This window comes from Ciona intestinalis, chromosome 7 (assembly GCF_000224145.3).
Source record: "Ciona intestinalis chromosome 7, KH, whole genome shotgun sequence".
NCBI classification, from domain to species: Eukaryota; Metazoa; Chordata; class Ascidiacea; order Phlebobranchia; family Cionidae; genus Ciona; species Ciona intestinalis.
Genome location: NC_020172.2, coordinates 448623 through 473757, shown reverse-complemented (window position 1 = coordinate 473757; position 25135 = coordinate 448623). Strand labels below are relative to the sequence as shown.

Sequence of the window (25135 nt, the reverse complement as noted above, 5' to 3'; positions counted from 1 at the left end):
CTGAGAAATAAAAGTAATGAAACAATTACATTCCAAACAAGAAAGTAAATATCTTGCCACATCATTGTAACCGAGGTCACAATGGTCTAACATTTCCAATCTTAAATTTATTTTTGTTGTGTGAGTGAGAAGAATGGTATTGCAAATATCAGATACAAGATGTGAGCACTACATTTAAAAATAAGAAATTATTAATTAGTGTTTGACATAAGCAGTTCCATTTTATGATTAACCCAGTCCTGGTGTACAGCTGATATTTTGTCTACAATAGAGTTTACTTCCAAGCAAAGAGATTGGATTTGTACATCCCAGGTTGGAAGAGTTTCTCGTCGCTCGAAAAAAACTATCCCATCAATCTGGTCGATGTGTCCTTTCATCCGGCTCTCACAGATCATTTGGGATGCTACCTTCTCCGCCATCTGATGAGGGATCTCAAGAAGCGCTCCTAGCTCCGTGAAGCGGATGTTGTTGTAGAGTTTGCTTGCTGATAAGAGGTTGTGCTCCGTGACTGCTCTGTGGAGGATGTTGGAGCCATCGGCAGTGATCGCTTTCTGATGTGGCATCAACTGACGAGCAAACTCTTCCATCTCGTCTGACTTTATAATCCGATCAAGAAACATCTTCTCCAGGATCCCAAATGATGGAAGAAGCTGGCATCTCTCATCTTTAAACAATGTTGCTAGCATCCTGGATCGCTGCTGTCCTGCTGGAGCAAGAATTGCACAGTTTAAAGCCTTCTCAAGAGCTTTAGTCTGTTCAGTCTCATGGATTGCACTTTTATATGATAGTTCGTTGTATCTCTGAGCTGCTTCTAGAAACTTTCTTCTATAGTCAAGCACTCGTGCATAGCAAACCTTGTAGTGAATCTGCAACTGTTCGTCTGCAGTCTCGTTTTGTAAAAGCGACGCTCTGTTAATATACATCTCAGCTTGCACAGGATCTTCATCCTCTAAATAAAGCCGAGCGATAGTAAGATAAGTCTTAAGCTTATAATCAAGACTGTATTGCTTCTGCCCTGATTCTACAGGGATTCCAACGAGCATAAGAGCAGCATCCCTCCAGTTCTCCTCTTCTTCAAAGATGCTCGCAAGATGCTGTCTTATCTGGGAGACCTGCTCTTCAAATGATATGACCCTTGGTTGAATTCTTTCCAATGCAAATAGTGACACCTCTTTACAAGCAGCATTTCCCATCTGTGTTAGCTGACCACAAAACGAAGTGAGGAGCTGTCTGGACCTCATTTGGCTCACATTTTCATTCATCATAGCATCTACGAATGCTTTGAGTGCCGGAATTCGCTCCTGGTCCTCCATAGCAAAGCATCGTTCTAGGATTTGTTGATATCTCTCAGTTAAATCCTTGTGTGAGCAGCTGGCTGCTTGACCTAATACAGTAAGATCAGCTTTCACATTAACAGCCATTTTTACAACCTACTACTAAATCTGAAATAGCAGTTTGTGATATTACAATTTATTTTCGTATTTTACCATCATGGTTAGTCAGTTACATTGATTTTTAATTTCCAGCATTTACAGTAGATACTAGATAAGTTGGCAGTAATTTACATGTGAAATATGTATTAAAAAAATTAAATAGAGAAGAGACACACACAAACAAAAAAAAACAGGGAAAGAAAATCACTGTTAAGTTTCGCAAGAAACTGAAGATATAAGAAACGTAAAGAAGAGTTTGGGAGAAATGCAATGTCATTATCGAAATTGTTTGAAAAGGTCATGAACACCTTTTCTTTGTTTTGTTTTTCGGTACTCCATATAAACGGAGTCATCCGCCCCAGACATGGAGCTCATTGCTCCCGCTCTTCGGAATCCTCCCTTGCCTTTATCTCCAACTCCAAATTCTCCTGGAACCATTTCCTCTTCTGCGTCAAGATCACTCGCAGCGAGGACTTTCTGAAGAAGAGCATGCTGTTCATCCTTGGTGGTAAAGGCAAGTTGCTCTTCTTCATCTATTCCAGTTAGATGAGTGATTGCTTTAAATGAATATCCCTGGTCTACTAAAAACCTTTGACGCTTTGTGGAATATGCAACTTCAACAGTATCTTGGGACACCAAAGAATAGAAAAAGGCATTATACTCTTCCGCTAGTGATCCTTTTTTGGCACGAAGAATTCTTCCAAGTCTCTGCGCCTCCTGCCTTCGAGAACCTCCATGTGATGACACTTGAATGAGGACATTTGCAGCTGGAAGATCAATAGAGTTGTCACCCACCTTTGAGATAAAGATGGTGTTCACTTTAGGGTTGTGAATAAAGTTCTGAAGGATCTGCAGCCTTTCCCCTTGCGTTGTGGGACCATAAATGTATGGTTTCCCCATTCTTACAGCATACTCTTTCAATGCAAAAACATTGTCGGAAAACACCACAATTTTATCATTCCTGCGCTCATGGAAACGAACAAGAAACTGACATGCTCTGAACTTGTTTGGATTCATTACATAAAGCAGCAAGCGTTTTCTTGACCTAATACTCAAGTACTCCCGATAAAATTCAGGGGTCATTGGACACCAGACCTCTGCACATTGCACCCTTGCAATAAATCCACCGTTCTGTAGCTCCATCCAGTTTGCTTCATACAGTTTTGGACCAATCAAGAAATTTAAGTCAGAAATTTTGTCATCCTCTCTTACCAATGTCGCAGTAAGGCCCAGTTTGCAATGAGACTGCACAACGGTTAACACCCTCCTAAACTGCTTTGCAGGTATAGTGTGTACCTCATCAAGCACAATAAGACCCCATTCCTGGCTTCGAATCCATTCCATAACTTTCTCTGACTCATAGGACCTCTTCATGCTATGCCCCATCATGGAATAAGTGCTAATCGCAATGCTGCATCCATGAGGGCGGTCCTTTGCATCTGAAGTAAACCTGCATATCATGCTGTCATCCGCAGTTGACCACATCTTAAACTGAGATCTCCACTGCTCAACAGCGACACCAGATGTACAGAGGACCATACATCGTTTCCTTACAGTACAAGCTGCAGTCACTCCAACAAGTGTCTTTCCTGCTCCACAAGGAAGAACAATGACTCCACTCCTGGCTCTCCCGTTTCCAAACATCTTCCTCAAACTTTTCTCCTGATAGGGACGTAGCACAGTAGTTGGTTTGAGGTCTATTTTTAAGTCTTTATTGATTGTATCATTACGAAAGTCATACTCCGCAAGCAGGGGGTATTCTAATTCTATACAACGTTTCTGCAGAGTTTCCACCATCTCTTGATTTACTTCAAATGAAACAACTTGCGTTTCTTCAGTTGCGTTTTCATCGTCTTTATCTATTTGTTCATAAAAGTCATATATATCCTTTGGAACCGCAGACTCATTCTGATCCTCTGCTGTTTGTCCTTCCTCAGCATTGTTTGATGGTTTGTTCACCTGCAAAGCTTGCTTGCTAACAAGTGTAGACACTTGTAAACCACCTGAAGTAGTAGCTTCTCCATTTTCTTCTTCAGTTACAGCTTTTCTACAACTTGCAATCACATGATCTCTTAGTAATGTTTGTATAACATCCACATGTGAGCTCTCAACATAATATTTGTTGTGCTTTAGCACAAGTTTCACTTTACCGTAACTTTGGGTACAAAGACGTATAAATTCTACTATACCAGGAGGAATGGAGGTCTTACTGAGTCGACCTAGATACTCAATTATATCTTCGGTATCCAAACCTACACTGACAGCAGCATAAAGTGAGTATGGGGTAAGACGAAATTCATGGATGAATTTTGGACGACAAATCGGCTCCGAAATTGCGATCAAAAAGTCCCTAGCATGCTTGTATACTGGTGAAAATGACTCCAAGAAGATATGACCATCAGGAGCAAGATATAAAGGCCTGGAAGCGTGGTCCTTTTTCATCTCCATGTTGGAACGGTAGTCCTTGGCTCCGAACTTATCTAAAAGAGCACTCGATGCTGTAGTAGTGTTGCTGTCAATATTCCTTCCAGCAGCCGCTGGGACTACAGCTTTTGCTTGAACTTCTTGGTCATCCTCAAAGTCATCTTCATCCTCATAGAAGTCTGGGTCGTCTTCTGGATCTTTCCTCTTCTTTCCTTTCTTTACTTTTGGTTTTCCCATTTTAATCAATACAGTGTTACACAAATAATTATCCTATAGCTATCAACCTGGCAATACATAAAACAACATAAATCGATTCGGTATTACAATATGTCCAATTTGAGCATGGTAATATACAAATATCTGTGTTTCTGCACAAAGTGACAGATATTAAAATGTTTTTACAAATCCTAAAATAAGTTTCGGCACTTTTATAGGACTCTATACACTGGGGTTTACACTTTTCAGAACTGTTTATAACATATTTCATGTCCCCAATAAACTGTGGCAACATATAAAATATCATAACCAGGTATGGGACAAGAGACTATTCAGTTTCCACAGTATTTTGGTTAGTTCAAGTTAAAACTGGTTTTGTTACATGAAGAAGAACTATGTTGGCACAATGATAATAATATCTACACAGCTAGCACGATTGCCTTATGTTATAAGCAGAAAAAGGAGAGCCAATTTATCAAAGGAATGGCTTAATTTTTTTGTACATTATCCAGACCCAGAGTTAAATCTTGTTCTATGTAGATGTACTTGTTTCGGTTTGAGCAAATATCACAAGTAAGCCATAAAAATAATTAAGTGTAAGCAAGGATTGTAAGGAAAACACAAAAGAAACATATAATAAACCCTTACAAGTAAAGCTGTTAGCTATGTATATATTATAAATACTAAGACTAAACCAATGTGTTTTGTGTAAGTTTAAAAGTTATGTAGATATGGATAAACCTTTAGTATACTTGGAAGTGATTGCACAAAAATATTGCCTCTTTATGTCTGCAATGATCAATTCATCCATTAAAATTAGGAGCGCCCAAAAAAGATAAAAAGTTGTAATTTGAGATAAATGTGGAAATACTGGTGAAATCTTTAGCTAATTGTTAAAATAGGAGCTTGGTAAAATTGATTTTAAGTTCACAAAGCCACAAATTTACATTTAATACGTAAGTGCACAATCTAAAAATTGGCTTTACAGTTTGTTTGTATTGCAACAAATCAACAACTACAAGGTGCTTCATTTGTACGAAGGACCTCTTTGTCCACTGAGAGCACTGTGGCTCTTTTCATGTTCGGGTAGTCCTGCTTCATCATTGGCTTTTGTGACTTAAGTTTATGAGCAACTGTGAGAAATATAGCTTCAATGTTGCCCATTTCGCTATCTGCTTTTGCGGAGGTTTCAAACAAGGGCATAGAGTTAGCGTCAGCAAAGCGTGTTGCTGAATTTGTGTCCACTTCCGCCTGGTCTTTAAGGTCACATTTGTTCCCTACCAGTATTCGTGGTATTTCAGATGCATTAAGAGAGTAGCGTTCACATTCTTCTATCCAGGACGGAAGGCCTTGAAAGGATCGACCTTTTGTGACATCATAGGTAAAAACCACAGCATGCACGTTGCGGTAGTAGTGAGGTACCATAGACTTCCTAAACCTTTCCTGCCCTGCAGTGTCCCAAAGTTGTAGCTTTATCTGTTCCCCATCAATGTCCAGAGTTCGTTCCCGAAAATCCACACCAATTGTTGCTTCAGTTTTTTCAGGGAACTTACCCGTACAAAATCGATATGTGAGACATGTTTTACCAACATCTGAATCCCCAATTACAATGATTTTGAAGACTCTTTTGGGCAACGTAGGGCTCCCTTTTTCAGATTGCAACATCTGTTTAAATAAGTGTATATATATATATAGATAAATATTTTATTGTTTTAAAATTAGTAAAACAAACAAATTTATAGGCTTTACTTTGTCAAATAAAATTGATATGCTTAATTGTTAATTTTAACTATTAAGACCTATACATCTTAGTATCTAAGCATAAATACATATTACTTATGATCTATTGTAAGTGTTTATATAAATAATAAATATAAACAGTGCATACTAATAAAAAACACAAGAATGAATTTTGCATGCATATAGTTTTACGTACAATACACCGTTACCTTTCAAATTACAATAATTGTTCTGTTTTTCTCACTTAAGAACTTCTTATTCTCCTCTTCTAAGACACGTCACAACGTTACGTTTTGTATCATAATGTTACACCTAAATTAATCCGATCAAAATACTCAGAAAAAAAAACGAATCGTTAAAGTTCTCAAAGAAAATTGCAATGTCAACACATTGTTGTGGTGTTTGGTAATATAAGCTCATAGACAGAGCAAACTATGCCACGAGCGGCGGTAGCGTACGCAGTTAGTTACCTGGGTTGCAATCGACGCATATTTAGTTGGTTTAGTATTGATTGCATTGAAATTAATTAAAGTTGAGGTAAGTCTAAAATTAACATGGATGTTCTGTGGGAAGACAGGGACGTTCGCTTTGATCTGAGCTTGCAACAGATGAACATGAGACCTGGAGAATTCGTAATACAAACTTTTAACTCGGTAGAAGACACCAAAGGCAACAACGGGGACAACGGAAAACTGCTCGTGACGAATTTACGGATAATGTGGCATTCTCATACTCTACCTAGAGTAAACCTTTCTATTGGTTTCGGCTGTATACATAATATTACCACTAGAAGAACCAACTCTAAACTAAGAGGCCCAACAGAATCTCTGTGCATTTCCACAAAATGCAACAGTAATAAATTTGAGTTTATTTTTACCAACGATGTTTCTGAGCAAGGTGGACTTTTCGTCACTGTCATGTCTGTGTCTAAAGCATATGACTCTACAAAACTGTATAGGGATTTAAAGCTGAGGGGATCACTGATACAGGGAAAGCAACTGAAGATGCTGCCCAAGGAGGAAATCTACAATCGCATCAATGGGGTTTGGAATTTATCCAGCAACCAAGGAAATCTAGGAACATTTTTTGTGACAAACATCCGTGTTGTGTGGCATGCTAACATGAATGAAAGCTTTAATGTTAGTGTGCCGTATCTTCAAATACAGACCGTTAAAGTGAGAGACTCAAAATTCGGTTATGCCATGGTGATAGAAAGCACGTGGCAAAGTGGGGGCTATGTGCTTGGCTTTCGAATTGACCCGATTGAGAAACTGCAAGAGGCAGCGAAAGAGATTCAAAGCCTCCACAGAGTCTACTCGGCAAGTCCCATTTATGGTGTGGAATACCACAAAGAGTCCATTGTGCATGAGGACAGTGGAGCAAATGATGGTCAAATTATGGCACCGGTTACAGAAGATTTAGATATTGACACCAGTATTAAGACAGATGCATCTGTGGCTTATTTTGCAGATGGTGCATCGTATGAGAACAATGAAAGTGCAGCACCACCAGTTTTTTGTCCGGAATTGGGCCTTGCAATTGAGCCAATTAAGCCAGGATACACACTGAAAAGCCTTTGGAGTATTTTATAGCTGAATTATTAGTTGACCACTGTTGTTATAATGTTGTTCAATATGAAAAATTCATTTGTTCACTCTTTTCTGCATTACCTACTTGTCTTTACAAATGTTTGTATTGTATATTTGTAAATTCTTATGTTGTGTTTCATATAAAGCAATGTTAGGTAGTAAAAATATGTGTAAACATGCAGTAACATTCATAATAGCTCATAAAATGATGTCCAACTTTTTACCGTTTATAATCAGCCTAAGACCGAACCTTTTTTATGACCCAAAAACTTTGATTGCTTTATTTACAATATTCCAGTTTTCTCTTTTAAATGCATGGAGTATATTAAATCTAGGATAAGAGCCACTAGTGTAGTAGTAGTTTTGTGGTATTGCCACATCCAACGTTCTGTAATCTTCAAATACTTCTGATTGAATGTAGTTGACCCATGTTATTCAATGTATTTATGTCATTGTTTACAATTACATTTCTCATTTAATTACATACAATAAGATATGTGCCTAATGTAAAATGATACGTTAACTTGATGAACAAAAGAAGCTTTTTGCCCTGTGACCACATTTGGAAACTCAACTGCCATGCTAAAGGTAAACGCCATTCAGAACCATGTATTACTAATAGATGGATAAAGTTTTTGCAAAAGAAAATGCTAATTATTACAGAATATTTGTCTGTATCGTGTCAATTTAAAAAAATATATATATAAGTAATAATAAATAAAATAATTTATCCTTGTGTGGCGGCAATGACAGTCGTTATAACATGGATGTCCTAACATGGTAATGGTTTCTATTAGGTTTATATTAATCTACAATATAGTGTTATTTCCACTCCAGTGCTTACAAGCATAAGAAATGAACTTGCCTCCTGTTATGGATGTTGATATCGACACTGAAGAAAATCGGAAGCTATTAGAAGCAATCCAGCAGGGTGACATCATTCCTAATCTTCCTTCTGTCTCCTCCATTCCCTTACATCCAAAGATTGAAGATGCAATTGAACAAGAACTCGCATCCAGAGATGGAGCAGATAGTGGTGAGCTGCGTTACTTTTTTTCAATTAGGTCCAACAATTTTTTTTCAACAACAATTATGTTGTTAGATGTGATAAGGCCACATGTTTTATCCAGAAAATTTTGTACTTCTGTTTAAAACCTTGTAGGGTGTATAACTTTTTCACCGTTACACATTCAATACATTTGCTTCCGTATAAAAGTTATTTAATATTCTACATAATGTATGTCATATTTTAGTTTCGGTTAAGCATTTTATACTTGTGTGATTGATTTTTTATTATTGCTGTAACTGTGAAGAAAAGAGGATAGTCTACATATTCAATACTACACAGAGAGAAGAATAAAAAAAAAAAAAAATCTATTTTTAAATTATAACTATTAACCAAACAAAAGTATTATGTGTATCAACCTGAATTGTTTTCACAGGAATTGATTTAAAACAAGAAACTCCGTATTTGAAAACACCAAAAGGAAATCAACCTGAGGAAGATCAGGGAAATGTTCCAAACACAACTTCAAGGGTGAATTCTTAGTTTTTTATTTCAAAATACATATAATATATGTTTTTTTAGTTTTGTCTACATTTGTTGATAGCTATTTGGTATCCAATTCTTGTAAACTGGTGTCTTTATATATTTGTTCTGACTGATATATTTGTACCGGGCGCTATTCCGCATGCGCCGTGACATTACTGCGCATGCCTAGTAGGTTGAAATAATACAATTCGAGCTCTAATAAATACATTCTGACTTAAAAATGTTCTGCGACAAAATATTTCCCAACACATTTTGCACCGCCTTTTAAGGTATATTTGTACCATCTGTACTGTTGGCGTCGCTATTTCTCATTACGTCAAACATCATGCTGTGCTGTAACTACCAATATTGAAATAAACACCCAAATTACTTATTATTAAACTCTACTCTGTTAGTATATTTTACAATGGACAAGAAAAGTATATTGTGTAAGGCAACCTGTTTAAGAAAAGTGTTAGTAAATTGGGTTAAATATACCTATATTAAACTAATCTAAGATAAGTTTGTTCGAAGTACCAAGTATTTGCTTGTGCCATAACGCCTGCGCCTGGTACAAATATATCATTTGAAACGAATATATCAGGACACCGACACAGCACTTTGAAAGCTTGTTTAACAAACTTAAATGTATCCATCTTATTCTTTAGTTATAATTGATTAATTGGTAATTGCATTATTGAGTCCAATAGTTCCTGGCAAAAACAAATTGTTCTTGTCCTACTTTGTGTATGACTACACAATGTAGTCTACATTTACAATTACCTTGTGTTGATTAGGTGTCAGGATACAAACCTAAATCTCCATGTTTCCATCCTGATCCTAACTACAGTAGATGGATTAACTCTCAAGCCAGCAGGTGTGGGTTTAGATTCTCTAACAATATATATTGGGGTGGGGGAAGATGGGACACCTTTAGCACAAAATATATAAATATCCTGATCGTGTTTTAAACAATTAACAACGGTCTATGAAAGTCGCGAGGACAAGGTTTTATAATTCTTTGAATGTTCTTTATTTACTACCAAAATGTACGAGAAAATAGAATGAAAAGGTGTCCCATCTTCCCCCATCCTACTATATATCTAGTTTAACTATTTGCAGTAATGTACTGTTGGAAATATAAACAAAAGTTAATAAAAAACACAGACTTAACTAAAGTAAAAATCACAATTCTTAAGACACGCTATGTATTGATTCCTTACACCACTTTTGTGGTTATAAGATGCTTTAAACCAGCACACTAAGTATAAAAAAAGATTTAACTGAATAAGTTTTACCAATTTTTAACTTTTTATACCCCTCACGATATACTATGTTATTGTTTACTTTAAACACAACATGGTAAATATCGGTATCATAGAAGATAGACATAGAGATAACAGTGACATTGATATAACCTTAGAGAATCAGACCAGTATATACAACAGCGGAGATACACAAGACTTGCAACTGTATCTGCAAGGTAAGGCTCAAACTATTTTTTGACTATAATGTTTAAAACAAACTAAAAATCAGTGGTTCGCTGCACAACACGGATACCGATACTCAGTGGCGCAGCCAGGGGGGTTAGGAGGTCGCGACCCCCCCTTTTAAACCAAAAAAAAAATTTTTTTTAAATTAAAAAGTAAAATTAAAAAAATATTTGTTTTTAAATTTTTTTGATTAAAACTCCCTTCCTTATTTTTTTTCTGGCTGCGCCACTGCCAATACTACTAATAGGTGTGTGTCCACGGGCAAGACACTTATCAGACATTGCTTCAACCTAGTAGTTACTAAATAGGTTGTAAATCTCCCGTTCCATAGTGTACTACACTTTCAGACAACAATAGACTAGATAAAGCTCACAGTTTAGATGTAATGTTATATAGTGGTCGCTCTTTTTATAACTTTTATATTTAAACTTATTACCCAGACACAGAGTGCATTACCCAAAACGTCCCAGTTCTCTGCTAAGTCATGGTTCAATGGTTATTCCTGGAAAATTACTAAGTAAGTGGATAAATAACTTTTTATTAATTAGAATGTTCTAAGTAAATTGCACCATGGTAAATTCTAAAGCTATACAGATAGGAGCTGATTTATTTTTTATTTTTGGTTTAAAACGCTATCGATAAGCTTGTTTTTGTATTTTAACTGGCAAATAATCTTGCCTATCTCACAGCCTGGCACGAAGCCATGGAAAGTAGACCCCCACTTCGAATTGACATGTCAGGACCCACCCCTACTACTTACTCACCAAGAAATAAACCCCTGTATGAGACCAATGCACCAGCTTACTCCTTTGGCCAAAAGGAGCCAGAAAAAAGTAAGGGACTTGTCTAGGAGATGGGATAGATGACGTTGTCTGTATTTTGTATATTTAGTTTTTACGTTTTGCTTCTAAAATAGTTTATTTTACCATATTTCAAAATTCCAATTATGTTTGTGTTTTTTTGTGTTTTAAAGTTGTTTTTAATGACAATAAAGGGCTCCCAGTATTTTATGTTGTTGAAAATCCTTTTTTTGTTTATTTTATGTTGTTCAAATACAATATTTGAATCTTTTATCACTGAATAGACATACAAACTGCTCACAAAAAACATTTTTGTATTTCTATTTCTACTTATTTCTTGAATTACAGGTGGCAGTGGTCAGAAAGCTTGGTCAAAATATTGGTTTCGTTCACATAGTCCATTCACTCATAAAACCAACTATGAGCTGAGGTGGCCCACAGTGCCCCATTACCAACATAGGTCGACACTGGGACCAAAACAAGCCTGTAGACCAGAGTTTCCAAGTCATAGTATTGGTAAATATAATGTAAAAAGTATTTTCATATGGCATAAGGATTTTGAGGTATGGTTAAGAGTTCGGTAATAATTAGCCACAAAATTACATATGTGGTAACTCAGGAGCACAAGTTGTGTGAAACAAAGCAAATGTTTTATAATGATAGTTGTTGACCTGTCGCACAAGGATAAAAAAACTTCTTTTAGTAAGGCTTCTAAAAAAACTCTAGTTCAGTGCTCTTCAACTGGTGTGCACAGTGCTCCCTGAAAATATGCCAGGGGTGCACCAATGCAAAAGGGTATACAAGGGTGCATCACAAACAAAAATTTTGAGTATTGTTTTGTCAAAATTTTGAACAATTTTAACAAATTTAGCCACTTTTCTATTGTTTTTTCTTCAGTTTTTAGTGCTATCTTTGAGAAACTAGTTTTCTCTTTAACCGCAAACCACCTGTTTCTAATGATTTTGATTAGCGGTGCTTTTGGACCAAACATGACCTTATTCTCGGACGCATTTCCCCTTGATGACGTCATTAGTTTTACGTTAAAGCAAGAGCACTGCTCAAGTTCACCCTCAAAAATTCTTAGCATATATTTTTCTAAAGTGATATCCTAAGTTATTCTAAAAACCAAACAATTTTCCTTATAACTTGCATATTGATAAGGTGTCCGCCACAACCTGCAGTTGGTGGTAAAAGGCTTGGAAGGTTTGCCCGCTTCAAACCAGTATGAACCGGAATTGGCCACGCAGCATGTCATGAAGAGAGCACCCGCTTTTTCTATGGGTTGCAAGTTGCATTCTAATGTATGGGTCAACACATGTGAGTACAATCAATAAAAATATTGTAAGAGATATAATAAAAATGACTGAGAGTGTCAGGGTTCAAAGTCTCGTGGGGTAAGTTAAGTACAGCCTTTTTCCATTATGTAGCATTGTATATTCTGATGAGTCTTGGTTTGAACTAGCATTGTAGATAAAATACATTTTTAAAGATGCAAAAAGCTTTTATGGAATGTTTAAAATGAAGCATATTGTCATATATATTAAGTGTGTTTCTATTACAACTAACTAGTAAGTATTTTATGACCAAGTCAAACTTTACAGTAAACGTCCCAGCACCTGATATGTACAACCCAAAATCTTCAATAAGATCCATCAAACCAAGCCACCCAGCGTTCACTATGTGCGTGGAACGACGCTTCAAACGTCACGACATAGGCCCTTTTGCTACCTTATAATTTATCTGTATTTTCATTTGAAGTAACATTACAGCGGATTAGCTTTAATCTTAAAAAAATTCTGTTATGCAAAAACTACTCTTAACTTTAGTTTAAATATTACCTTTTTAAGCAACCTTTTTACTTTTCCATTTTCTCCTATGCTTTAGTTGTAGATACACCTCTGGTGTAGCTTTATGTACAGAAAAAGTTCCTTATAATAAGCCCAGTGTTACTGACTTGAGATTACTATTATAAAGCTGAATTTTATAATTCCACTGAGATTAAATGTTTTTCAGTTGCTACGATTTGCCAGTAAGTTTCTGTTTTCTTTATCCTCTTATAACTTACATCGTCCTTTAAGCAAAACGCTACTGTAATTTCTTGCCTACTTGAACCACTGTGATTGCTTGTATGCGTTTACTCCATAGGCCAATAAATATCCATCCTCAGCCACTGCTCTTTTTAAAAGCCTGTGGTTTGTATCTGTACAGTTCTTTTATAAACAGTTGCAAATAGCGGTTGTCAATTACCACTGCTGACACAAAAGTTTTAGATAACTGTAGTATATGCATTCGATTAGGCATTAGGGTAACATGGTTAATGTTTGTATATTCGTTTATCGTCCCATTTCGTATCAAAGAAGAATATTTACAGATTTTTACTTTAAATGGACATTGTTAATAGTCAAAAACACGATTAGGAAATATGGAATATTGTGTTAAAACAGTACCCATCTTACCCGCAGTACTAATCGATATCACAAACACCTGATCACTGGCAGCAATTAATGAAGAACCGAACACAAAATACTAATGTTGGGATCAGGTAAAAACTCACGTAAAACAAAACTTTTTCCAATTCGTCAATTGTATTAGTTTCATGATTTTATATACGAGTAAAAGTTATGTTATATGAAAATGTACAGATTAAGATGGTTTCAGTTTTATTCTCATTTTTCGTCCTATTTAGTAATAAACAATGAACATTTATACATTCATAGGACCATATACTCACGACGTTAAAAGAGAGTAATTAATTGCTAAAAGTGCGATTAGGAAATATGCGATATTAGCCAATGAAGCTTTTGATGTGTCGTTTGTTATAAGTATGAGGTAACAGTAGGCCTATATGAGTCTTTGAAAATTGCAGGTCCACAACGGAAACTTGTTTGCAGTCGGATTATTAAAAGAATTGTCCAAGTCTTTGTTTCTATTTTCTACTTTCCGCTCCCTGCAATCGAAACTCAATGGTTTGGTCGGGTATTTCCTACTCTGCAAAACTACAGCTAGGACTGCGTGTTTGCAAAGTTATTATTTCTTTTGTGCCGCAAGTTACAATTTTATACAGACTTTGTGTAGAACAGCGTTTTATAAACAACAATTATAAATCCCTCATTTGTCGGTCGAAAAAAAATTCTGAAGTGCATGGCCGAAGAAAAAACAATGTGTGTATATAGTACTGTGGGGAAAAATAAGACACCTGACCTAAATCATATATTTCGTGATCGTGTTTAGGAATTAACAACGTTTCTTTAGAGTCTAGTGGCTAAAGTTATTTAACTATGGTAATATTCTTTTTGTTTACCACCAAATGGGTTGGTGAATAAAAACATGTCCTATCTTACCCCACCATACTTTATACACAGGTGCATGTTGCTGCAATTTTACAAATTAATAAATCTATTCTCATAAATGTAGTAGGATGGAAAAATATGGAACACCTTTTCATTCTATATTCTCGTTACATTTGGTAGTAAACAAAAAACATTCAAAAAATTATAAAACCGAGCCTTACGACTTATAGACCGTTGTTAATTTAAAAAAAAAACACGATCAGGTTATTTGGATATAAAGTGCTAAAGGTGTCCCATCTTACCTCACGACAATATGTTAAAGACAATTTGTTGTGAAAGTTATACCCACCAATTTCTTGGGATCCACCGCCGCTACCAGGTCTAATGGGCCCGGATGTTGAGCCGCCTGGAATACAATCTTCGTCGTCGCTTGTTGTTCCGTAACAGTCACCACTACTAGCACTACTTTCTCCTATGGTAAAACACAAATATGTGTATCGTAAAAAATATGCACACAATCCTGGTCGCAATAAGAAAACACGAGATTCATACTCGTATACCGAAATAGCCGGTTTCGAAATAACACACATTGCATAAAAAGTTACCACCAAAGATGCTGAAGCTTTATCTGCAAACAAGTCAACCGTGTTAAACTTCGTCAAGTTAGTCATGCTATAGCTTTAGTAACATTAAACTTTTGCATAAATGAGCTTACTAGCTGTTTCCTTAATCCCAGTTCGCCTGACACACCTCACCCATACAATATAGAAACACAATCTTATAACAAGTTTCTGACCTTCATCGCCACTTCCTGATGCAGATCCAGAAAATGGTTCCACCGCTGACCCGACCACACAATCTTCATCATCTGTTATCCCATCCCACCCACTCGCACTGCCTTCTTGGTATTGTTTGAAAAAATAGTTTGTTTTTTATACGTTTTTCAGAGAAAATTATGTTCTTCTGTGTTATAAAAGTTGCCCTACAGAAAAATACTCACTAATATAGTGGCCAGTGGCGTCGATTTTATAAAAACGTAGGGGTTGCGGCATTACACCATGTTAGCTGAAAGTAGGTATATGTAAAACACCTAAAATCACCCATATAACGTGTGCGGCAATTAATGGAAACGGTAAAATGTAAGCCTGGCAGTTATTTGCGGTTAAGTGTTAAAAAAAACTTAACAATACGACATGTAAATATCATCATATATTTGCCGATAGGTTGATTATACAAACGCACTGTAACCCGTTGCGATAATGGAACACATCACAATACCGCATATGACGTAACATTGTTCAACTGACAGGTGCAGCATTGCGCAATATCTTACGTTAATTCTGTGCGTTACAATACTGTTTATAAAGCAACATATTATAGAGCAACACAACTTTAAAACTCGTAATTGCGCAACATAAAAGTTTTTCGCATCACAATTAAACACGTAATAATTTTGTGTTGGTTGTGACGAGCGCAACGAAGTTTTAAAAAATCATTTTAACAAAACTCAAGGAAAAAAAAAACAAAATTAATTAAACATGCGTCAATCATGTTTCACAACACACGATCAAAGCTGTGTTCGCCTATCACCGATCAAAAGAGCATTGCCGCCATGATTTCGCTTCGTTTTAACAGACGAATTTATCAGGGTAAGGTTTGCGAGCGAGAATAATGTTTCATGTGTAGACTAAATAATAAACATGTGAATTGCTATTGTGTTGCAATATTCGACGTGTGAATTGCCATTATGTCGTAATGAATCCACGCGTGATTCCTTACTATTTCGTAACAAAACATGTTGCTTGGCTGAAGAAAATATCATATATAAATATAAAGCAGTAACCGACCCGATTTAAGTAGTTTATTCCCGTCCGTTTAACAGGCAAATTACATTTATTTTACACGCAACTGTTAGGGAGGCCATTCATGACGTGTGCCCGTCTTAGAAAAAGAACACCTATTCCTGTAGTATAATTTTATCCTGGTTCGCGTGCTGTTTTAAAGGGCCTAAACACACCCCAAATGTACTTCGCTTTAATCGATAGAGTGTGTTTTTCTTAACGACACCTTACTTGTTTTAATCGGTTCTGTATAACCAAAGATATTCCAGCTCAAACACCGTGAAATTCAAAAAACTGATTTGAAAGTTGCGTGGCGAAAAAAATTGAGAAGTGTACTACCCACGTGACAACACGTAACAAAATTGTTGAAGCGTGGCCGCTCTCATTCAGAAAGGCGAGAGGCAGTGTTTTCAGCGAAAAACGAGAGAACAAAAAAAACGCAAAAAAGTACAAAAAAACGCAGGTTTCGCTTTTACGAATGAATCAGTCACGTGACTAGTACGTTCCTACGTCACAATCACGGAGCTCGTAGTAAAAAAAAAAGCGCTAGAGATCACTGTTTGAGGGCGAATATCTCCGCCTATACTGGACCAGTTTTAATAAGCAAAGTATGTTTGGAATCAATAAAACGGTCGCTTTATGAATTTACCATAAAAAATAAAAGTGACGTGGGGTGTGTTTAGGCCCTTTAAGTTTAATTTGAATTGCTTTTGGCGTTTCGGGAGAAAAGCAGCTTTGGAAGTAGACGTTAGACAACATTTAAAACGTAGAAATGACTAGTAAACATTACATTCTCACACAATTATAGAATTGTAACCGTAAAAATTGGCGATTTTGCGATTATCAATGTGACGTAAACACTTGTCTGACGTAACACGCAGCCGTTATAGGTAACCGCGCAGGGTACAAAAATGGCTAGTTTATACGTTGAGAGAACGAAGGCGTTGGCGCCGCGTTGCGTAGCTAGTAGCTACTATAAAGTAATTATTTGATAAAGTTAAATAAAAGATTTTAGGAATAATTTGATTTTATAATTGGAAAATCCAAGGGTTGCTGCAACCCCTGCAAAATTCTCAGGGTAGGCCTGGGCCTGCATACCCTGCACCATATAAATCGACGCCAGTGGTAGTGGCATAGTGGTTATAGCGCGCTTGTCTCTAACACAAAAGCAGGCTCGCCGCTGCTACTATTAGGGACGTATATATGTGTCCCTTATGGGTAAGACACTTAATGGCAAGCTTCAACCAAGTTGTCCCTTATGAGTTGACTATATGTCAGCCATACATTAAAAAATCACCCACAAAGTTACATCTACTTAGTAACTCGTAAGCGGTCACGGAATGTATGAAACAAAACACCCGTGTTATAACGACTGTCGTTGCCATGCCAGCACGCAAAAGAATAGTTACATTCATTCATGCATTGGAAATACTTTTGGTTGTAAATTTGCTCATATTTAGACATTAGCGGGCAGTATATACAGCATAAGCAGTAGGCGTAGATTCTAGACAAGAGCAATCAGTGTGCAGGCTACTGGCTAATACCTCTGTTTCTGCAACCTGAGGAACCAGTGGTTCTAGAAATGCAGTCTTCGTCGTCTGTTGTTCCGTCACAACCGCTTACACTGCCCTCCCGATCTGGAATTTTGGAATATTGCCACATAAAACAAAACATAAGTGTATACTGTATGTACTATATGCACTACGTTATAACAGCAACAACGTTATAACAAACTGAATAATATTTTCAATGCGACAATCTCAAAAACACTCGTTCCATTCTTGTAATAGAAAGGCTGGTTGACACATTATAAACAAGACCTTTTCCCTCATTTTCAGAAGCAGAACCAGAATACTCGGCACATCCAGATCCAGATCCAGATCCAGATCCAGAAATACAGTCTTCGTCGTCTATTGTTTCGTCACAGCATCTTACAATCCCTCGGCCTGTACCACAACCACAGAAATAAAAAAGAGTAAAAAGCGCAACTGCCCAAAACCGTGATATATTCTTTTTTCTATTTACGTGACCGCCAACCTCCGTCCCCATTTCGCGTAGTCTCCATTGTAAAAGATAGGCGCACAGTGATTTTAGGAGGTTTTAGCTGTTTATTTTAAAAACTACACTATTCCAGTTTATTAGGCCAGTTTAGTTTATGGTAGGTTAACGCTTACACTTTAGCGCTTGTTTAGGAAAATTAATTATTTTATAAATTTAATTAAAAACGTTCAAACAAACGGTTTGTTAGAAATATATATATGTTTGGAAATATTTATTTTTCCCTATAAACTTAAATTAAGTCAAAAAAACGAAGAAAAACTACATAAAACGCCCTGGCTTCCATTGACTATAATAAACGGGAACGAGTCGTGAAAAAGAGAGAGTGTATCATGCTCTCTCCTTTACCGACATAAGTGATGCGCGTCCCATTCTTTTTTATTTCTGTGACCACAACACAACAAAATTATTTTTCAACCGTGGAAAAATGATTAGCGCGCCGGCCTGTCGTTCGCCAGGATAATAAGTTACATTCCTTCATATTTTGACCTGGAAATGCCCCAGCCCTAGCAGATTACGTTTTAACAGTGACATAATACTTATTCAAACAAAATAATACAATCAAGAGTAAATCACGGACTAGACGCATGTTATCTGGTTTACTTGGACGTCCTGCATGCCCCGATGGTAGTCCTGTCAAAAACAGATACCGTTACAGAAGTGGTTTCATCGATCTTATGTTTGCGGCGATGGAACGCGCGTCACCAAAGCGGGGCTATAACATATGCCCATAATAAATTCTTTGACTACGGGTAACCCACAAAATCTTCGTGACCTTCTATGGCAAGCCTTTGTCCATATTGGTTATATTGTAGGTTTTGCAGCCACGGTTTTGAAACTTTTACTCCTAGTATGTTTGTAACGACAGACGTTTTGCTGCAACTTCCTATATCTTCGTTTTTTATTTGACTGATTTTAGCTTCACATTTGTATTCGAAGAGAAAAGTAAAATGTATGTTATGTTAAAATTTGTGTTGTACGATGGAGGAAGACGGGACACCTTTAGCACATAATGTCCAAAAATCCTGATCGTGTTTTAAACAATTAACAACGGTCTATCGGAGTCGCGAGGATATGGTTTTATATAACTCTTTGAATATTTTGTTTACTACCAGATGGAACAAGAAAATAGAATATAAATGTGTCCCATCTTTCCCACACCCTACTATATATCGTACCAGCGCTCCCAATTTCTGGTGCTCGAGATCGCCGAATTCGCTTTAGAAGATGAACAGTGGTTCTGCTGTTTACGCTAATCTCATGCCTCATAATAGGCCTCGCGAGTGATTTCCCTTCTATATATCCTGAAAAAGATGTTTGCTTGCATTTAACCGAAGTTTAAAGGAAACTATTATATTGGTGTACAGTAGATCTACTACTTTTTTATTTGAATCTGCATTTCAAATTTTTCTGTCACGAGTGTATATCTCGCATGAGCGCGCGTATATATATCTAAGTACGAACTGTCTGTACATTATTTATAAAATTTGACTTCGGTTTCCAACACTTGCAGAAAAACTGTACTTAGTATGTTATAGATATAACTCTACGTTGGCTATAACTAATAGCTCGCATAGTCTCCCAAATAAAGTAAGTACTGGTAATCCATTTAACTTACCAAAGAGGCACACAAGAATCAGTAAAAGTTTGATGGTTCTTGTCATATTTATTAAACTAATCTCAATATTTAAGTAAGATTTAGCACTTTCCACCTATTTTCTATGCCTTGAAATAAAATTCAAATTTCAAACAACGTGAAACAAGTGACGGAAGTCGTTGCCTTGAATTGCGAGGCAAACTACTTGAGCAACATCCTGTTTGAAAGGTTCCTGTTTTATTACATTCAAATGTGCATATGTACATACCTAATATTTTGTCATTAATTTTACGGGGAAATAAAATACAATTTGATCACAATAAAGGTTAACAGCATAAGACGATGATGATGAAAACTTAAATGGACAACCTGTGTCACTTAAGCTGTTATGGTCTTCAAAACCGTTCATACACAAGAAATCAAATTGGTCTTAAAATTTATATATACATATCACAAATGTTTATGAGATTGGCGAATACTTATAAATGAAAGTTGAGCACCAAGGCTTTAATATTGTCTCTCAAGACTATTTATTGTCTCCTGGTCCTCTCTGGACACACTTTTCTCCGACTGCAGGTCCCTCGCATCCATTCCCGCTGGATCCAGCTCCTTCACATGTAAGTGTAGTTTTATAATTTATTTTATTGTAAAAGCTACATATAGTAGGGTGGAAAAGATGGGACACCTTTTTATTCTATTTTTTCATCCCATTTTGTAGTAAACAAAGAACATTCAAAGAATTATAAAACTGTATCCTCGAGACTCCTATAGACCGTTGTTACCAGTTTAAAACACGATCAGGATATTTGGATATTATGGGCTAAAATTTTGTCCCGTCTTCCCCCACCCTACTATATATGTTTTTCTCAAACATTAATATTGGAAATAAAATAATCACACTATTTTGCTATTTTGTACTAATCAATGTTCATTCAGGCACCATATTGCCCAATATTTCAGAATCATAATGTATCACGTGTTTGTTGGCTGACGCCATTAATGTTTACTATCATACATCGGAACAATGGAAGAGATTGAAAACATGGAACAGCTTATACCTCAACCTATTCCCCGAATTGCTTTACTTTTAAAGTGAACCGTCACAATTCATTATTGAAACCAAAACTAATTCTATTCTATTTCCTATTAAAGTTAACCAAGTCCAGATGAGGAACTCTCCTTGCAATCTTCATCATCTCTTGTTTGGCCGCAATCTTTTGCAGCAGATCCGCTTTCTGCCCCATCCCCTGAGCTTTGGTTTATATTTGCTGTAACAAAAACTTGTTCTTAAGCGAATGCTTGTGTTACAAACAATGCAAAAGGAAAAGGCTAACCTCCATTAAGATATAGTAGGATGAGGGAAGTTGGGACACCTTTTAACTCGATTTGGTCTCGTCCCATGTGGTAGTAAACAAAGAACTCTTAAAGAATTATAAAACTATATGCTTAAGACTCCCATAGACCGTTGTTAACTGTTTAAAACACGATCAGGATACTCGGATATTATGCGCCAAAGGTGTCCCAACTCCCCCCATCCTACTATTTTAATAAACGGTTACAAGAGGGCGAAAAGTTATATTATAGATATTGCAACCACGGTATTCTCAGTCTGCGGGTCAAATATTGCCTAAAAACGGTAGTCTATACGTGGGGCAGGATGAGACGTAGGGAACGTTGGGACACTTTTTCAAATCGTTTTTACCGATTGAAAAATAACTGCTTCTATTTAACGCCATTAAAAACAATAATATACTTAAAACATAAAACGGCTTTGGCATTATATAGTGGTGAGAAAACTGTCGAAAAATCCCGTAACTATTTTTTTTGTTTATCATAGGCTCCTCAAAGAAAACTTTAAAAAAGTCCTGCTTTAACCCACTATCAATAAATTTGGGCAATACACTCTGTCCCGTCTTGCCCCACCCTTTATATAAACTAAAATCACATTGAATATGTTGAACAAAGCCACAGTTGATAATGTACTTACTGTTGTCGTAATTTGGCAAGCCGTTTATATCCGTAACAAACGGGCTCAAATAGCTAAGGTTTGTTTTCTGATCATGCAGTTGTACAACCGTTGTTTGAAAATTGTTGAAACTAGTTTCTTTCTGCTCTTCATCTTTTAATGGCTTGGGTAGGACTCTTCCATTGATTGCAACTAGTTAAACAAAATATTTTACTAAACTACAAACAATAACGTAGCACAACCCAGTACACCAGCATGTACTATCTATTAGTCGATTCTTACCAACAAAGAAACATAGCGTGAACAAAAGGAGTCGACACTTTTTCATTGCAAAAGGTATTGCATTGATCGAATAAAATGTATATTCTTTATAAATACGTTGTATGTAGAATGGAAGTTACTCTTGATCAAGGCTATTTATGCACCTAAAGCTCTATAAGGAAACCTTTCTGCTTTTCCTGTTTCGAATCTTGTACATTCTGTTTTTATACTTGGATTATTTCCTTTGCGTCACCATTTCGAAATTAATACCTGTTATTGATGTTTTATATGATTGTACAATAAGACTTTTTCTTATTTCGTCCAAGCCCTTGTTTTTTGCCTCACTGAAATCTAATATATAGATTGTTTTTTGTTTGTTATTGTATTATTATCTAAAACGTTATATTAGAGTGGGGGAAAGACGGGACATCTCTAGCACATAGACGGGACATCTCTAGCACATAACATCCAAATGCGGATCGAATTTTTAAAAAATAACAACGGTTAATGCAAAGAGATTAAAACCAACGGTTAATGCAAAGAGATTAAAAATGCAAAGAGATGGTTTTAATCTCTTTGGTTAATGGAAGTCGGGAGAATACGGTTTAGAATGCTTTAAAATTCTTTGTTCACGTCCAAAGAAAATAGAATGAAAAGGTGTTCTTTTTTTCCCTTACCCAACTATATATAATTTATATATTGTGTTTCAAAGAGATTTAAGCCAAGACACGGTTTCGGTGCAGTTTACAATATCAGCATTTTAATTTGTAGCGTTTTCTGTCCCTGTTTTTCCGTTGGTACCCAACCAGAAAAATCATTTCTTTGCTATTTTGTAATATGTTGTGACCAACAGAAAAAAAATTACTAAACACCATCAGAGTGGTAAGTATCAATGACACGTTTGCTGTCACGCCAGTTACCTTTGTTATGCATTTGCAAATATGGATCCCCAAAAATTGCCCACATAACTAAAACTTAATTGTAGGGATTTCCCCTTCTGTGCATTTATTCATTTTCCATTTGCAAACATTGGTAACAGATGTGGATTAATTCCTTGGTGAATATGGAGGTAACAAACCGCAGTTAACCACGAGAGCTACGATATGGTGAGTTATATTTAAACTGGTAGTACCAGTTTATTTAACCCTTAATAAAACTTTGGCTGTCACTATATTAAACTATGACAAAATTTGTGTGTAAGCTGTATTTGCAGATAATCCTGAGTTCATTTCCAGAATGTGTTTAACTGCTTTATATATAAATTATTTATTCTATAACTTAGTTAAAACCAGGTTTGCCAACATTTGTTATGTACACCCTAATTTGTCTCTTCTTCGCCAATTAAATAAACGAAGTCTAGAACTTTCATATTCTTCATAATAGTTAAAACTTTTTTTGTTTTAGTTTCGTCTTGCTGCATTAAACAACCAATCAAATGAGGAATCCTCAGCTGGAGATCAGAATAAGGGAACTAAAGAGGCGCAGGCAAGCTTTAGTGTTCAATTACTGTCTGTTATTACTTATATAATATTTATTTTATTGCACCCGACAGTTAACAGACAATGTTAGACTTAATAGTCACTAAAAGGCTGTCTGCATTGTCAACCACACAGAAATAAAAAAAACACAAAAACAGACACTTTAAATTGAAAAACCTTTTCTGTCTGACATATAATTACAATAGTTTTAAGTTTTTGTATATTTAAATAGGAAGTATAAGCTTTTGGTTTAAAAATGTTTCCATTTTTATCTTTTAAAATATTTTAATTTTAAGTAGATTCTACTTCTATTTTATTCTTTTTATATTTGATTAGGAAGTCCAAGCCTTTGGATTATACAATGAAGCGCTACAGCTGCAACGAGATAAATTTCATGATGAAGCTATAGATGTCTTTGAACAACTTTTAAAAACTTCATTAGTTACCGATGTAAGTTTTATTTTTACTCCATGGCACACTGCTAATAATTTAAACTTATGGAACAGCTTTTAAATTAAATTAATTGTGCTCAGCTTTAATTATATGCAGTAATCTAATTGTTTATATATATATCTACTTGAGAGATTGATCTGGTGCTACGAAAAGTAACCAACAAAAATCAAGTCCAACCACTAGTAGTAATAGAGAAATATATTTCGCCTAAAGGGCATTGTCAGTCTCTTATTCAAATAGAACCTTGAGAGATTGAGAGAGCATATGTATAAATAAATACCTACGCTGGCAATTTTGCATGAGGTATTGGAATATTAAAACACTGTTTTTTATGCAACTAGTTATTCAAAGAACAACTGTTAGTTAGTCAAAATGATTAATGTCTGACCAGTGGCGGATCTAGAGGGGGGTGTTTGGTGTTTGAACACCCCCCTCAGATATTTTATACATATTTTCGTTACGTAGCTCTAAACGAAAAACGGCGCGCGTCAAAGTAACGATCGTTTGTACTTAATTAAAATCAAAATTCCGTAACTCAAAATCAACTACAATACAGCTTAAATCTCTGTTACTGATTGCGCAACTTGTTGCAATCGTTATCTATATTATCGTATGCACATCTACATGCTAACGAAAAGATCACACGTCTGGCGAGCCAAACTACAGGAGGTAATCCTTTAGCTGGTGGCCACCTGAAATTTTGGTTTCAAAATGTTCTATAGGCCTCACTCATACCTGCTCTCTAATTTTTTTTTGCGAAAAAGTCGGGCGTTCGTGTCGAAAATTAACTTTGAAAATGCGCGAAAACATGCCTCGTCACCGTCTGACATGCGTAAGGTTAACGATTTATTACGTCACAATCGCGGTATGTTACGTCACAACAGTGTTATATTACGCACGTTACGGGACGTTATAGCCTTGTTTTTTCGCACTGTTTTATGCTAGTGAAAATCTTAACCCCATGC

At 36.1% G+C, this 25135-nt stretch overlaps 6 protein-coding genes and 1 long non-coding RNA gene across 8 annotated transcripts; 3 read left to right on the top strand and 4 right to left on the bottom strand.

The window, feature by feature from the left end:
* On the bottom strand, positions 1–1444 carry LOC100183592 (COP9 signalosome complex subunit 4). The gene has a single exon (XM_002119142.5). It carries the CDS (start codon positions 1419–1421, stop codon positions 192–194), a length of 1230 nt encoding a protein of 409 aa, XP_002119178.1. The 5' UTR covers positions 1422–1444; the 3' UTR covers positions 1–191.
* LOC100183594 (general transcription and DNA repair factor IIH helicase subunit XPB) lies at positions 1442–4141 on the bottom strand. Its single transcript, XM_002119141.5, has one exon. It carries the CDS (start codon positions 4092–4094, stop codon positions 1710–1712), a length of 2385 nt encoding a protein of 794 aa, XP_002119177.1. The 5' UTR covers positions 4095–4141; the 3' UTR covers positions 1442–1709.
* LOC100180386 (putative Ras-related protein Rab-33) lies at positions 4142–6196 on the bottom strand. The gene is made up of 2 exons (XM_002125123.4): positions 6023–6196; positions 4142–5738 (listed from the first exon to the last, which is right to left on the bottom strand). The coding sequence occupies exon 2, from the start codon at positions 5736–5738 to the stop codon at positions 5082–5084; it is 657 nt and encodes a 218-aa protein (XP_002125159.1). The 5' UTR covers positions 6023–6196; the 3' UTR covers positions 4142–5081.
* Positions 6197–6269: 73 nt separating this feature from the next.
* Positions 6270–7896, top strand: LOC100178020 (Bardet-Biedl syndrome 5 protein). Its single transcript, XM_002124767.3, has one exon. It carries the CDS (start codon positions 6368–6370, stop codon positions 7403–7405), a length of 1038 nt encoding a protein of 345 aa, XP_002124803.1. The 5' UTR covers positions 6270–6367; the 3' UTR covers positions 7406–7896.
* Positions 7890–13396, top strand: LOC100175702 (protein STPG3). Its single transcript, XM_002124881.5, has 10 exons — positions 7890–7990; positions 8240–8438; positions 8845–8939; positions 9731–9810; positions 10357–10416; positions 10867–10943; positions 11116–11259; positions 11575–11742; positions 12388–12543; positions 12828–13396. Exons 2-10 carry the CDS (start codon positions 8258–8260, stop codon positions 12959–12961), a joined length of 1095 nt encoding a protein of 364 aa, XP_002124917.1. The 5' UTR covers positions 7890–7990; positions 8240–8257; the 3' UTR covers positions 12962–13396.
* A 396-nt stretch (positions 13397–13792) lies between these two features.
* On the bottom strand, positions 13793–22446 carry LOC100185902 (P17/29C-like protein DDB_G0287399). 2 transcript variants are annotated; one of them, XM_026835045.1, is made up of 11 exons: positions 22261–22446; positions 22000–22170; positions 21170–21280; positions 20034–20621; positions 19594–19719; positions 19010–19048; positions 18178–18303; positions 17902–17994; positions 15313–15423; positions 14866–14988; positions 13793–14173 (listed from the first exon to the last, which is right to left on the bottom strand). In XM_026835045.1, the coding sequence occupies exons 4-11, from the start codon at positions 20077–20079 to the stop codon at positions 14160–14162; spliced, it is 678 nt and encodes a 225-aa protein (XP_026690846.1). In that variant the 5' UTR covers positions 20080–20621; positions 21170–21280; positions 22000–22170; positions 22261–22446; the 3' UTR covers positions 13793–14159. The 2 variants fall into 2 exon arrangements, with proteins under 2 accessions (XP_026690846.1, XP_026690847.1); XM_026835046.1 differs by lacking the exon at positions 18178–18303 and having other exon boundaries at positions 22261–22445.
* A 548-nt stretch (positions 22447–22994) lies between these two features.
* On the top strand, positions 22995–23730 carry LOC113474355. Its single transcript, XR_003396016.1, has 3 exons — positions 22995–23121; positions 23225–23345; positions 23644–23730. It is a non-coding gene; the product is annotated as an uncharacterized LOC113474355 (long non-coding RNA).
* Positions 23731–25135: the final 1405 nt, after the last annotated feature.